The sequence below is a fragment of the Capricornis sumatraensis genome, chromosome 3 (genome assembly GCF_032405125.1).
Source record: "Capricornis sumatraensis isolate serow.1 chromosome 3, serow.2, whole genome shotgun sequence".
In the NCBI taxonomy this organism is placed as follows: domain Eukaryota; kingdom Metazoa; phylum Chordata; class Mammalia; order Artiodactyla; family Bovidae; genus Capricornis; species Capricornis sumatraensis.
Window position 1 is genome coordinate 175,486,626 of NC_091071.1, and position 13,368 is coordinate 175,499,993.

General features: G+C 62.2%; 1 protein-coding gene across 3 annotated transcripts in view; it reads left to right on the plus strand.

The window, feature by feature from the left end:
* Positions 1 to 13,082, plus strand: part of RAP1GAP (RAP1 GTPase activating protein) — a 50,283-nt gene extending 37,201 nt beyond the window's left edge. Inside the window, exons 15-24 of one of the 3 annotated variants that reach the window (XM_068967097.1) lie at positions 400 to 486; positions 909 to 1,046; positions 3,088 to 3,219; positions 5,032 to 5,109; positions 6,047 to 6,156; positions 7,263 to 7,376; positions 9,486 to 9,609; positions 10,869 to 10,971; positions 11,354 to 11,457; positions 12,173 to 13,082. In XM_068967097.1, the coding sequence (XP_068823198.1) occupies positions 400 to 486; positions 909 to 1,046; positions 3,088 to 3,219; positions 5,032 to 5,109; positions 6,047 to 6,156; positions 7,263 to 7,376; positions 9,486 to 9,609; positions 10,869 to 10,971; positions 11,354 to 11,457; positions 12,173 to 12,568 (1,386 nt within the window). In that variant the 3' untranslated portion in view covers positions 12,569 to 13,082. The remainder of the gene's footprint in view (positions 1 to 399; positions 487 to 908; positions 1,047 to 3,087; positions 3,220 to 5,031; positions 5,110 to 6,046; positions 6,157 to 7,262; positions 7,377 to 9,485; positions 9,610 to 10,868; positions 10,972 to 11,353; positions 11,458 to 12,172) is intronic. The other 2 variants (XM_068967095.1, XM_068967096.1) reach the window with 2 other exon arrangements.
* The last annotated feature ends 286 nt before the right edge of the window (positions 13,083 to 13,368 follow it).

A 13,368-nucleotide genomic window follows, 5' to 3' on the forward strand; every position in this document is an offset into this window, starting at 1 on the left:
GACTGTATCATTGCTTTACATTCCACATAGCGGACTCTGTGGCCTTCCCTCCACTCTGCTGTATTTTTGACAATTTCAGTCTTCTGCAATGTTTGGGAGGGGCACACGTCTCTCACCTCTCAGAAGGAGCCTTGGCTCCAGTCTCCCAACAGATCCCCCAGACCGAGGCAGTGGGAGACCCCCAGCCCAGCTCTCCTGAGGGGTGGGCAGCCTTGAAGGGCATGGAGGGCTCTCACAGGCGCCTGGGCTGGGGCACTGAGCCCAGGGAGGTGCCCTTCCTGGAGTCAGGAGGACAGAACCCAGCAGAGCCCCAGCCCCTGACTCGCTGGGTCTCAGCCCCTGGTTTCTTGTGTCCCCCTGGCCTCCCCCCTTTCTCTTCTCCACGCTGGGGGCCCCCAGGGGCCTGAGTTCCAGGAATTTTTGCTGACAAAGCTGATCAATGCCGAATATGCTTGCTACAAGGCAGAGAAGTTTGCCAAACTGGAGGTGAGCATGGGCTCTTGGAACTGGGAGCCACCATCCCCTAGAATTTTAGCCGAGCCTCCTGGGAAGGGAAAAGCCATGTTCAGACCTTGGCCTTAGGGAAGGCTGCCTGGGGGGGAGGACGGATCGACAGGTGAGCAGGGCCAGAATCCAGGGAGAGGACGCAGGGGTTCCCACGGGATGCCCAGGAGGCGCTCCGAGGTAGGCTGACACATGGCGCAGTGGAGGTGGGGTGCGGGGAAGCAAGATCTCAGAGGAGCCTTGGTGAGACCCCCGGGCGCTGCTGGAGCTGCGCAGGGGCCCGAGGGAAACCGGTAGAGGCGTCCGGGCCCCAGGCCCGCTTCCCACTCAGAGAAGGCGGCCGGGATTCCGAGTGCGGGAAGAAGGGCTGATCCCTGGGTCTCTCCTGACGGCCGGGCCCACAGGAGCGGACACGGGCCGCCCTCCTGGAGACGCTCTATGAGGAGCTGCACATCCACAGCCAGTCCATGATGGGCCTGGGCGGCGACGAGGACAAGATGGAGAACGGCGGCGGGGGCGGCGGCTTCTTCGAGTCCTTCAAGGTGAAGGGCGGGGGTCCACCTGCGCGCGGGGGGACGCGGCGGGGATGAGGTGCAGCGATGCGGGGCAGGACCAGGTAGGGGTGTGGCTAGAGGCGGACTCGCCCGGGAGGTGGGGTCGCGTGGGGGTGTGGCTCGGGGTGGAGCTAATAGGCGTGAGCTCGGGCCAGGTGGGCGCACACCTCGGGTAGAGTCCGGAGGACGGTGAGCCTCAGGGTGGACCCAGGTTTTAGCGTGGGACTGCAGACTCGTGGCCGTGCGCGCGCGCTCTGCCCGGGGCAGAGCCACGGTTGGGAGCTGTAAGGTGCGCTCTGGCTGGAGGAGGAGCTGAAGGTTGGAGGCGGGGCCCAAGCTTGGGGGCGGAGTCTGCCTGGAGGGTAGAAGGTTGGAGCGCTCTGGTGCCAATGGTGGTGACTGCCAGGTCAGGGCAGAGAAGAGAGGACCCCGTGTCCTGACCCAGGGAAGGAAACCAGAGGTCCGGGAAGGAACGTGAAAAAGGAGCTGATCTGCATGGCATTAGGCCCGTGTGACCCGCTTTGGCTCTCTGGTTCAGTTCAGTTCAGTTCGTGTCCAGCTGGACTGCAGTACACCAGGCCTCCCTGTCCATCACCAACTCCCAGAGTTTACTCAAACTCATGTCCATCGAGTTGGTGATGTCATCCAACCATCTCATCCTCTGTCGTCCCCTTCTCCTCCTGCCTTCAATCTTTCCCAGCATCAGGGTGTTTTCCAGTGAGTCAGTTCTTTGCATCAGATGGTCAGAGTATTGGAGTTTCAGCTTCAATGAATATTCAGCTTAGTGGTAAAAGCATAGACACCCTGGTTTGGGTTCCAGCCCTTCCACTTATCTGCTTGAACATTGTCTGAGCCTCAGTTTTGTTTTGTTTTGTTTTGTTTTAATCTGTTGTTTAGGCTTCTTACCTCATACAGCTGTTGAGAATTATTTGTAAAGCAATTTGATCAGTGTAATGTAAGCTAAGAAACAAAATGCAAAGCTGTGCCCGTTTACCTCGGCGACTACCGACTGGAGCGAGAGGCAGAGGAGAGAGCAAGTTCCCTTCCCCACCCCACCCCACCGCATGGCCAGTTCCCTTCCCCACCCCACCCCACCCCACCCCACCCCACCCCACCCCACCGCATGGCCTGGACCCCGCCCCTCACCCAGGCTGCGGGTCCCCAGGCAGTGACCCCTTTGCCTCCACCACAGGAGGAGGGCTGCTCATCCTCCAGGTCCCCAGCCAGGCTGGCGGGGCCTCACCTTTACCCCAGGGCAGGCCACAGAGCTGGAGCTGGGTTTGCATAAGAGGATTAGCCCAAGCCGCCCAAGTGCTGCCCTGGGCCGAGGTGAACTGACTGCCTTTGAGAAAGAGACTTGAGGAGAACCCTACCTTTGCAAGGAGCAGACAGCGAGTGGGCCTGGGCTGTCTTCTCTGAGGGAGGGCTCCAGGGGACCCGCATCTGGTGGGCACTGGATTAAGTCACAGCCTTTCTCAGACAGCAGAGCCCACAGCCTAGGCCTTGGGTTTGGCATGTGGGTCCCAGACCCACCTCTGGTTTCATCACGTGGAGAATGGGCCTGGTGGCAGTGCCTGCCTCCTGGGGCGGACTGAGTGAGAGCAGAGGTAGAGAACCCCGGCCTGACTTGAACTTTCTGGGCAGGTTGTCTGAAAACGGCAAGGAGGGGAGGGAGGGAGGAAAGCAGGAAGCAGGCTCTAAGAGACCCTTAAAAGCGGGAAACTGGCGTTTCTGGGGCATTCTCTGCACACGCTTTGGGTCACAACTCTGCGTCTCCTGTGGTCCTTACAACAACCGCACGACAGGTCGTGAGGCTCCAAGGCTCAGCGGTGGAGTGGTTTGCCTGAGGTCACCCAGCAAGCTAGTGGCAGAGCCGGGACATACATAGCCCTCTGCACGGGTGGAGCTGACTCCTGTGTGGACTCGTGGGAAGGGACTTACCGGGGTCAGCTAGGGTGGCATTGGTGGGTGGCTCCCAGGTTTCCCCAAGGGAGGGAGGCCTTACGAAACCCCTGCCCCACCTTCGCAGCGGGTCATCCGGAGCCGCAGCCAGTCCATGGACGCCATGGGGCTGAGCAACAAGAAGCCCCACACCGTGTCCACCAGCCACAGCGGGAGCTTCACGCCCAACAATCCCGACCTGGCCAAGACAGCTGGAATAGTGAGTGCCCTCCCCTGCCTGCCCCGCCCCCAACCCTCCTGTCCCAGGGCCCATCCCAGACTCTAGGCTAGGTCTCACCTCTGCTGTCCAGGGGGTCAGGCGCCTGGGCTGTGACCCTGAGACCCTGCAGCCCCCTCTCCAGCCCCTTGGCGCACCCCCTGCCCTCCTCCGGGCCCCTTATTCAGCCCGGGCTTTCTGCAGCGTGTCAGCCCTCTATCACGCTCCTTAGGGAACACCTCCTGTCTTGTCGTACACTGGGAGTGGGGCTGCTGTGGGACACCTCTGGCCAAGCCTTGAGTTTCTGGGAACACCTACTGTGTGTCAGGCTGTGGGCGCGCACTGTGTGTTGGACCTGGGTCTCTGCGTGAGCATCTGCTGTGTGTCTGGCTCTGAGATGCTGCTGGGCACCACTGTGTGTCCAGACCTGGGCTGCCGTGCGCGCTGTGTATGGGGGCCCGGTTGCTGTGTGGACTTGCGCGGTGTGAGCATCTCCTGGGGGCCCGGCCCTGCGTGTCTGCAAGCCCCTGTTGTGTGTCAGACCCTGGGCTCCTGTGTGGACCTGCCTCTGCAAGTGTCTGCCGTGTGCCCAGCCCCTGAGCTGCTGTATGAGAACCTACTGTGTATCGGGAAACGGCCTGCTGTGATAAGCCCTGGATATCGGTGAATGCCCGTTACGTATCGGGGAAGCGAGCTGTGTGAGCGCCCTCTGTGTGCTCACAGAGCCTTTGTGGTTGTGGCTGCCTACTGTGTGTCAGGACCTGGGCTTCTGTGTGAACCTCTCCTGAGTGATTACTTCCTGTCTGCCAGGCTCTGTGGGACTCTGCCACTAACACACAGAGGGTGTGCTGGGCACAGGATGAAAAAGGCCTTCAGCGATGGGCCTGTCCGCTTTCCACTGCCCAGCGGCCAACCCCGAGCTCTGCACCTGCTGCTTTGCTGTCCCCTCCCCATCCGTCTTTCCTTCTATCACCCATCCTTCCATCCATCCATCCATCCATCCTCCCATCCATCATTTATTGACTGTCAGCTGCATGCCAAGCAAGCCCTGTGCTCAGTGCTGTGAGGCTGTGTCCTGTGGCAGGAGGGACCCCCCGCCCACCCCCACCCTGGGGCCTGGCCTGGCCAGGGGAGCAAGGCGAGTCTTCTGTTTCCCAGCCGTCACCAAGCCCACCGCCACGGGAGCCGCAGCCCACCCTCCTCCAAGCCTGATGCCCCGGCCACTCTCTTCCTCCCCGCAGCGGGCCCAGCCTCCCGCAGGTGGCTGCAGAGGGGGCCCCGGGGGCAGGGCCAGGCCAGTGGCGCCCGCCACGGCAGTAACCAGACCCATTTCTGTTTTTGTCTTTGCCCAACTCTCCCCTCTCCACGTGGCCTCCTTTTCCTTCCCTTTCTCTCCTCTCCCCTCCTCCCGCCACCCCCACTTGCCTGCACTGTGCGTCCTCCCCTCTTGCACCTTCCTCTCGCCCTCTCCTCCGCTTCGCCCCATCTCCCCCCTGCTTTCCCTTTGTGCCTCCCCTCTCCGTCTCTTCTTGTCCGTCTCACCCCCGGGGCCGTCTCTGTCTGTGTTTCGCCCTGCGCCCCTTCTCGTGTGACTGTCTGTCCACCTCTCACCTCTCTTCTCTGTGTCTCCGTCACCTCTTCTCTGCTTCCTTCCCCGGCCTGTCTCTCTAAACCCCCTGGCCAATTCTTCTTCTCTGTCCTCGTCTGTCCGTCTGTCCCTCCTCTCCCTGTCTCACTTCACTATCTCCCTGTCCTGCCGTCCCTGTCTCTCTGACTCTCTGTCTCTCTCTGCCCCTGCCCTCTGCCGCTTGCCAGTCATTGCTTATTCCCGGGAAAAGTGCCAGTAGATTCGGACGCCGAGGCAGTGCCATAGGCATAGGAACCGTGGAAGAGGTTGTCGTCCGCGGGGCCGCCGGCTCTGGAGGCTGTCTGCACGCGCTGTTCTCTGCTCGCTCTCAGGACGGAGGCCATATTGGGGACGTTGCCCCCGACCCCCGACCCCCCAACCCCCGGGACAGGCCCGAGGGCCAGGCGGGACACTCAGCAACCGGCTTTGGGGCCTGGTGCCTCTGCCAGAGCCAGGGCCCCCACCCCCACCAGGGACTCTGGCCCTGCCCTGGCCCCTGGGACTCAGGCCCAGACCCCGCCGGGATCTGGCACCTGAAGACCCCACACCCAGCTGCACGTCCCCCAATATCGCCGGGCCTGCATGGAGCGCCTTGCCCTCCTCTGCCCCCCTTCCCGGTCCCGACTGTGAACTGGCCTGGGGGCTCCTGCCCCTCCGTCCCTCCCTGGGGACCCCCATCCTGCCTGCCTGCCCCAGAGAAGCCGGCGGGGATGGGGGCCTGCTTCTGGCGCCTGGGATGACCCGCAGTAGTGTGTGTGGAAACCTAAGCGGGCGTCTTTCACCTGCTGAGCTAGAGCCTCCCCTGCAGGGCTGGAGTGGGGCAGTGCCTGGGTGGCTGCGCCTGCTTTCTCCCCGCTGCCCTCCATTGTAGGTCCCATAATGCCCGGGGGGGCTGCTGCTCTGAGGAGCTGGCCTCCCTCCCCACCCCAGCCCAGAGCGGCTGTCCAACCCCCCGCTCAGGCCTCTGCCGCCTTTTCCTAAGATCCCGGGTCCAGAGCTGCTGTGTGACCTCAGGGGGCCCCTTTGCCATCTCTGGGCCTGTTTTCCTTTGTCTGTAAACTAGGTTGGCTCTCTTGGGCAATGGACAGTCCTCTGCTTCGGGGCCTGGGCAGCAGGGCCCCAGGGTGGCCTATGGGGTGGGGTGGGGGGGGTCCCTGGAGCTCCGGGAGCAGGTGAGCACTGAACTGGGGCCTCTCCCCACAGTCACTGATTGTCCCTGGCAAGAGCCCCACGAGGAAGAAATCAGGTCCGTTTGGCTCTCGCCGCAGCAGCGCTATCGGCATCGAGAACATCCAGGAGGTGCAGGAGAAGAGGTGGGTGGAGCAGCGGGGCGGGATGGTGTCCTGCGTCTCCTCCGGGTCCTTCTCCCCACTCCGCACCCCTGCGCTGACCCCCATTCAGCGGTGAAGGGAAGCAGACCTCGGAGCTCCCAGCTGCTCCCCTTCTGTCCCCACCGGTGACACCCGCACCCTCGAGGATCTACTGTGCACCAGCTCGTCATCTCAGCGAGCTGCCACCACCCAGTCCCAGCTCTGCTGGTCCCGGGAGCCATGGTCAGGGGAGGGCCTGGCCCGGGTCTCGCAGCTGGTGAGGGGCAGAGCTGGGGTCTGCGGAGCTCTGTAAGTACATCAGTGTGGGCGGGGTGTGGACAGCACCCACCGCATGAGAAGCAGGGAGCCCTCAGGGAAGCAGAGGGTTGTGAATCCGGTCTTCACCACGCTGCGGCTGTGTAATCTCGGGAAAGTCACCTCTCTGAGCCTCATTGTCCTAATCTGAAAAAAAATAAAAAACAGAGATAAGGACACAACCAGCAGCATGGGGCTGGCTGTGGGGGTGCGTGCCAGGCGTGCGAAGCCGGGCGCAGGCTCGCGGAGAAGGCTGAGGTCTCAGGAGTGAGCTGGCCCTCCCTTCACAGGCAGGAGAACCCAGAATCCCATGAATCCAGGGTTCACGTCTTGGCTTTGCCACGTCCTGGCTGTGTGTCCTGGGCAGGTCTCTTCCCATCTCTGAACTCCGGTCTACTTATCCGTAACGGGGGACACTTATACCCCCATCCGTGGGGGATGTCCTCTCTCTTTCTTTCTTTTTTTTTGGGGGGGGGCCTCTCTGTGTGGCGTGTGGGATCTTAGTTCTGAGATCAGTGATTGAACCTGAATCCGTGGCACTGAAAGTACCAAGGCCTAAACCCTGGACCACCAGGGAATTCCCAAGGATGTTCTATGTAGGTGCTCCGGCGGTGCCTGCTCTCCCCTGGTCAGCCCAGGGGCCACGGGGACCGCTCTGGGGCTGGCCCCTGAGGATGCGGGGTATGGGTACGAGGTAGGAGCGCCCGGGACCTCCTCTCCCCACCTGGGGCTCCTTCTACCCTTGAGGCCAGGCCTGGTGCTGAATCCCCCCTCTGCCCCCATGTGCCCCGTAGGGAGAGCCCCCCGGCCGGCCAGAAGACCCCAGACAGCGGGCACGTCTCCCAGGAGCCCAAGTCGGAGAACTCATCCACTCAGAGCTCCCCAGAGATGCCCACGACCAAAAACAGGTTGGGGCTCGGGGCATGCTGAGCCGGGGGGCTTGGGTGTGGCGGGCCCATTCTTTCTCCCCCACTGTCTGGGCCCGGGGCTGCCCAGGAACGTGGACACGGCCACCCCAGGGCAGCAGGGGGGCCTGGGCACTCTCCTGGGTCCTCCTCTGACACACACCCGCTGAGTGCTTTGTGCATGCCACACTCTGCAAGACCGCAGTCAGCTGGGCATACAGGCCCCTGCCTCGCAGAGCTGACAGTGCAGAGAAACAGAATCTAGTAAGCTACTTCCAGGTAGCAATGACAGAAGGGAAATAAAGCAGAGGTTGCAATGAAGAATGGCTGGGTGGGGGAAGGAGGTTAGCTGGGGGCTCAGGGAAGACGTCTCCTGAGGGGTGAGGTTGGAATTGAGAGCTGAGAGAGGAGTTGGCCCTGTTAGGACGGACTGATGGTGGCAGGGCAGAGGGAGGAGGGTTCCAGATAAGAAGCACAGCAAGTGCAAAGGCCCTGAGGCATGCTTGAAGGCTTGGCAGAAGGGTGGTGGTGTTGGAGCTGAGTGAGGCTGGGCCCGCACGGTCATTGACAGTGGATGGGAGGAAGCTGAAGAGTTGGGCAGGGGCTGGGTCGTGGCTTTGAGGGCTATGTGAGAACTTTGAATTTTTAAAAAATTTTATTTATTTTTGGCTGTGCTGGGTCTTCACTGCCGCGCGGGCTTTTCTGTAGTTGTGGAGAGTGGGGCTGCTCTCCAGCTGTGGGGCGCAGGCTTCTCTTTGTCATGGAGCCTGGGCCGTCGGGGCTTCAGTACTTCTGGCACACAGGCTCGGTGTCCGCGGCGCGCGGGCTGGGTGTCCGGGGCCCGAGAGCTGGGTGTCCAGGGCCCTCGGGCTGGGTGTCCGGGGCCCTCGGGCTGGGTGTCCGGGGCGCGCGGGCTGGGTGTCCGGGGCCCTCGGGCTCGGTGTCCGGGGCACACGGGCTGGGTGTCCGGGGCGCGCGGGCTCGGTGTTTAGGGCACTCGGGCTCAGTGGTTGCAGCTCGTGGTGCTCGGGCTTAGTTTGGCGACAGCATGTGGGATCTTCCCGGATCAGGGATCAAACCTGTATCTTCTCTGCATTGGCAGGCGGATCTTTTCCCACGGAGCCCCCAGGGAAGCCTGAGAACTTTGGTTTTTATCCTAAGTGTAGCAAGGAGGCTTTGGAAGATTTTGTTGAGAGGAGTGATGCTTTTACGAGCTGATGGTGGTCACCTCGTGAGGATAGGCCCAGGAGTGGGGCCCCCCACCCCCGCCCCCGCGAGGAGGAATCAGGGAGGGCCTCTTTGAGGAGGTGTCTCCCCCGACTGGTGTTTGAAAAGTGAATTTACTTTTTAGGACGTGAGGGAAGGCGTGGGACTCCAGGCAGCAGACACAGATTGGCCCGCAGTGGATTTTCCTCCAGAAAGGGGGGAGGAAGGAACAAGTGGGTAGATGTTTCTCTCTGAGCAGAAGCTAGAAGGCAGGAACTCCTGTGCAGTGTTTCGGGAGCTCCTCCGGCTGCATTGGTGACATTGGAATAATCAATGTGATACAGTGGTGATCGCGGGGAGAAAACCCCTTGGACGTGGAATGAAAGTGGGAGAGAGTTAAGGGAGGAGACAGTGGAAGTGAAAGGCCTGGGTCCCACCTGCTCTCCCACCTCGGGCTGGGTGACCTCGGGCTGGGTGCCCACCCTCTCTGTGCCTGGGTGCCTGCTCATTTGTGACATGGGTCTGACAATGATAGCAATGAAATAGCTGGGGTCAACACACTTAGATCAGTGCCTGGCACAGAGTCATTCTGCACTCGCCAATGGTGCCGATGGTGTAACCATTAACCGATGGTGTATAAATAGTTCCGACTGAACATACAGCCAAGAGAGCTGGGCTTCATCAGGGGCAGTGGGGAGGAGCAGGACTGGGGCCCAACAGGATCTCTGTGCTAGGAAGGGCGGTGGCATTGGGGAGGCTCAGGGGCCCGGGGAGCTATAAGGTGCCACGGAGGAGCTTGGCTGGCTGCAGGCTGGGCCTGCCTGGGCGGGGAGGGCAGGGACCGGGGGTGTCAGCTCAGGAGGTGCCCAGCGCGGATGCTGGCTGACGGGATGTGTTCCATGGCAGAGCGGAGACAGTGGCCCAGAGAGCGGAAGTGCTGAAGGACTTCTCCCGCTCCTCGTCCAGCGCCAGCAGCTTCGCCAGCGTCGTGGAGGAAGCAGAGGGCGTGGATGCGGATGACACAGGCCTGGTGAGAGGCCCAGGAAGGAGAAGTGTCCCACGGCAGCGTGAAAGGGGTGTTGTCTTATCCCTGGAGGTGATGCTCCAGGGTGAAGCGTGAGCCCGGCTGTGGCTGAGTTGTGATCAGGAGACCCAGCCCAGAGGAGTAGTGCAGACTGACCTTCCCTCACTCTGAAGCCTCCCGTGGCTCCCCAGTTCCCCACACAGCCCCACCTGTGAGGCCACTGAAGGTCCAGCCCCTCCCTCCCCAGCCCCGTCTCTTACCCCTTCAGCCAGTCTGCCCTGCTCCTCCAGCCAGTCCCCTGAACTGTCAGGCTTGCTGCTCTACCCCTGGGTCTTTGCACATGCCCTCTCCACTGTCCGGAACACTGCCTGCTCCCTCTTTCCCCCTTTGTCCGACTGGCTGTGTTCTTCCTTCTCAGCTCAGCCTCACAGCATCTCCTCCGGAAAGCCTGACTTTGCAGTCCCAGGGTAGGTTAGGAGCCTCTTGTACAGTCTCACTGGAGAAGACAGTGGCACCCCACTCTAGTACTTTTGCCTGGCCAATCCCATGGACGGAGGAGCCTGGTAGGCTGCAGTCCATGGGGTCGCTAAGAGTCGGACATGACTAAGCGACTTCACTTTCGCTTTTCACTTTCATGCATTGGAGAAGGAAATGGCACCCCACTCCAGTGTTTTTGCCTGGAGAACCCCAGGGATGGGGAAGCCTGGTGGGCTGCCATCTACGGGGTTGCCCAGAGTCGGACACGACTGAAGCGACTCACCAGCAGCAGCAGCAGCACACTCTCACCGACCCTGGGCTCTGTCCTTGGCACGCTCCATCACACTTCGTTCGACAACCCTTCAGTTCCCTGCCAGTCTCCGTGTCAGCTGCTGAGCGTGCAGACCACCGAGCCCCCACCCCGTGGAGCCTGGGATCTAGAACTGTGCCAGTCTCTTCCCAGCCTGTCTCTCCTCTTAACTTGGAGCTCTTGGAGGGCCAGACCCTACTCGAGTTCTCTTGGGGGCTTGGCTTACGAGAGCCTCGGTGTTTGAACGCACGGATGAGTGGAAGTGTGTGTGTGTGTCTGTGTCCGCTTCTGTTCCTGCTCTGCCCTCCTGGGGTCCCCTGGGGCAGACGTGGTTGGGCCCTCACCCTCTTTGTAGAGGGGCCTGGGTCGGGCGGGAGGTTGTGGATCATAGCAGAGGAGGGGGTGAGGAGGGGAGGGGGGAGCCAGCCAGTGCTGTGGGCAAGGACTTAGCCTCCCTCCTTTCTTCCCCCGTCCCCAGGAGAGTGTCTCCTCCTCAGGGACACCCCACAAGCGGGACTCCTTCATCTACAGCACGTGGCTGGAAGACAGCATCAGTACCACGAGTGGAGGCAGCTCCCCAGGTACCAGCAGGGCCAGCCCCCTACGGGCATGGCCACCCCTGTGATGGCCGGGGGCCAGGGCTGGGCACGGAGGGCCAAGACCTGTTTTCAGGCCCCAGGTGGTAGGCGTGTGATGGGCCTGCCGCTGACGTGGGCTCCGTGGGCTGGTCCTTATCCTACCTATTATGGTAGTTGGTGGCTTGGAGGACTGGTGGCTTCTAGAAGGGCCTTGGAGGTTGATGGGGCTTTAAAGGGGGTAAAGATGGGAGTTAAGGGTGGGAGTCCCTGAGGGAGGGGCTTGCTGGGGTTGGGGGACGCTGGTGCCGACCGCCCATCCATGCCCCCGTCTCCCTGGTGCCTCCCCGCGGCCAGTGAGGTGGCTCCCTCCTGCCTCCCTCCCCAGGCCCCTCTCGGTCACCCCAGCCCGACACCGGCAAGTTGGGGGACCCTGCGTGTCCCGAGATCAAGATCCAGCTGGAAGCATCTGAACAGCACACGCCCCAGCTGGTACACGCAGCTGCCAGGGGCCTGGCTGGGGCTGGGACGGATGGCCTGGACGCTGGCCCTGTGGGGGGCACCCCTGCCCCTGGGAGGGGGATCAGCTGTTGGGGAGAGGCCTCAAGTGGCCAGGGGTCCCCAGGGATGGCGCTGGACCAAGACGCGCCCCCTCCCACTCAAGCCTGGAGGGGTTGGGCTTGTCCAGCTTGGGCACAACTGCTGACTTCTGCTCACCTGTGTCTCCCACCGTCCCCTGTCCTGGTGCTTGTATTGCCGCTGTTCTGACCGCAGGGCTGTTAGCCACACTGTCACTCTGAAGGTGACCCCGAGCAGGTCAGTCCCAGCCCTCAGCTCCTGTTTGGTCGGGAGGGGGGAAAGGGCAGAGGAAGGCAGGGCTGGGCCGGCTTCTCTTTCTCCATCGCCTCTGTGGGATGAGAGTTACGTATCTAGGATTGAATCCTCGGCCACTTAAGTTTGCTAGGTGACCCTGGGCCTCAGTTGCCTTATCTGTACAGTGGGGCCAATAAATTCTGCCTCGCCTCTGCCCATGAGTTGCTGGGAGAATTTGATGAAAGCCTGAAAGGGCTTTGGGAATCGTTGGGAGGGAGGGGTCTCGGGGGTTCCCCGTTGGGTAGAAAGACCCAGAGCCTGCTGTCCCAAGGGCGGGACCCCTCCACATCTGGCCCCCCATTTCATGGCACATCCGTCTCCCTTTACCCTGCAGACGAGGGTGCAGACGCACGAGGCGAGGGCGCTCCGGCAGATCCGGGCGGACGGGACCTCTGCCCCCCGAGGCCAGCACCAGCCTGGGGGCCGCCCCTCGCCTGCCCAGCCCTCCTCCTGGCCCACATCCGGGCTGTCTCTGCAGGGCGGAGCTGGCCAGCCCTGGGAGCGGGGAAGCTGCTGGCACCGTCCCCACCCCCTGGGCTGGGAGGCTGGCTGGGGCAGGGAGAGGTCAGTTGGAACGGGACTCCAGGCCTGGCTCATCCATCACCCCTGGGTGCCCCTCTGGATTCGAGGGAGTGAGCTGGAAAGGAGAACTGAGGCATCTCAGTGCACACAGAGCCTGCCATGGAGGCGGTGGGTAGGGGGAGCCCTGGGCTGGGGTCCTGAGTCCTAGCTTGTGGTTCGGGATCCGCTCTGCGATTCTAGGCCCATCACACTCCCTCTCTGTCTCTGCTCTAAATGGACGAGGTCATTTCAGAGGTCGCTGAAGAGTGGGATTCTGCACACCTGCCCCAGAGTGGAGGATCCCGGGGGCCTCCTGTCACCCTCTCCTGCTTCTTGGGGTTCCTGGGGCCCCAGGTGGGCTGAGGGACAGGGGGCTGGCTGTGGCCATGGCACCTCCTAGACCTGCCAAGGCCCTGCCCGCCGCCTCTACATGACAGACGAGTGACCCCCTTGTGGGCGTCGGGGGACCTACCTGGTTCTCCCGCCAGCCCCCGGCTCGACCCCTGGCATCTCCGGCCCCTGGCGCTCCAGGCCGAGGGGCCTCAGCTGGCTCACCTTTGCACCACCCCCACCCGGCACGGAGCGGGCAGGCAGGCACAGCTGCCGTGAGCCCACATCGTCGTGTGTGTCTGTCCACACTTTTTAGGCACCACACCAAGGGGCAGCCTTCCAGCCCCAACACCTGTCTCAGAAGCCCCCGTGGCCGCGTGTGTGTGTCGGTAACAGTTGTAATAAATAAATTCTATTTATCGCTATTGTACCCCGAGTTGGACCTGGCTTCATGTGACCCTCTCCCCCCGCCTCAGATCAACCCCAGACAGATCTTAGTGGTGCTGTGGTCAAGACCAAGAGCCTGTTCACATCCCAACCCCCCCAATCTCCCCACCCTGCCATCCCCACCAAATCAGAGCTCCTGGGTCTGCAGACACCTCCAAGGCCAAGTGATGAGCTCTTGGCCTGCCAGCTGTG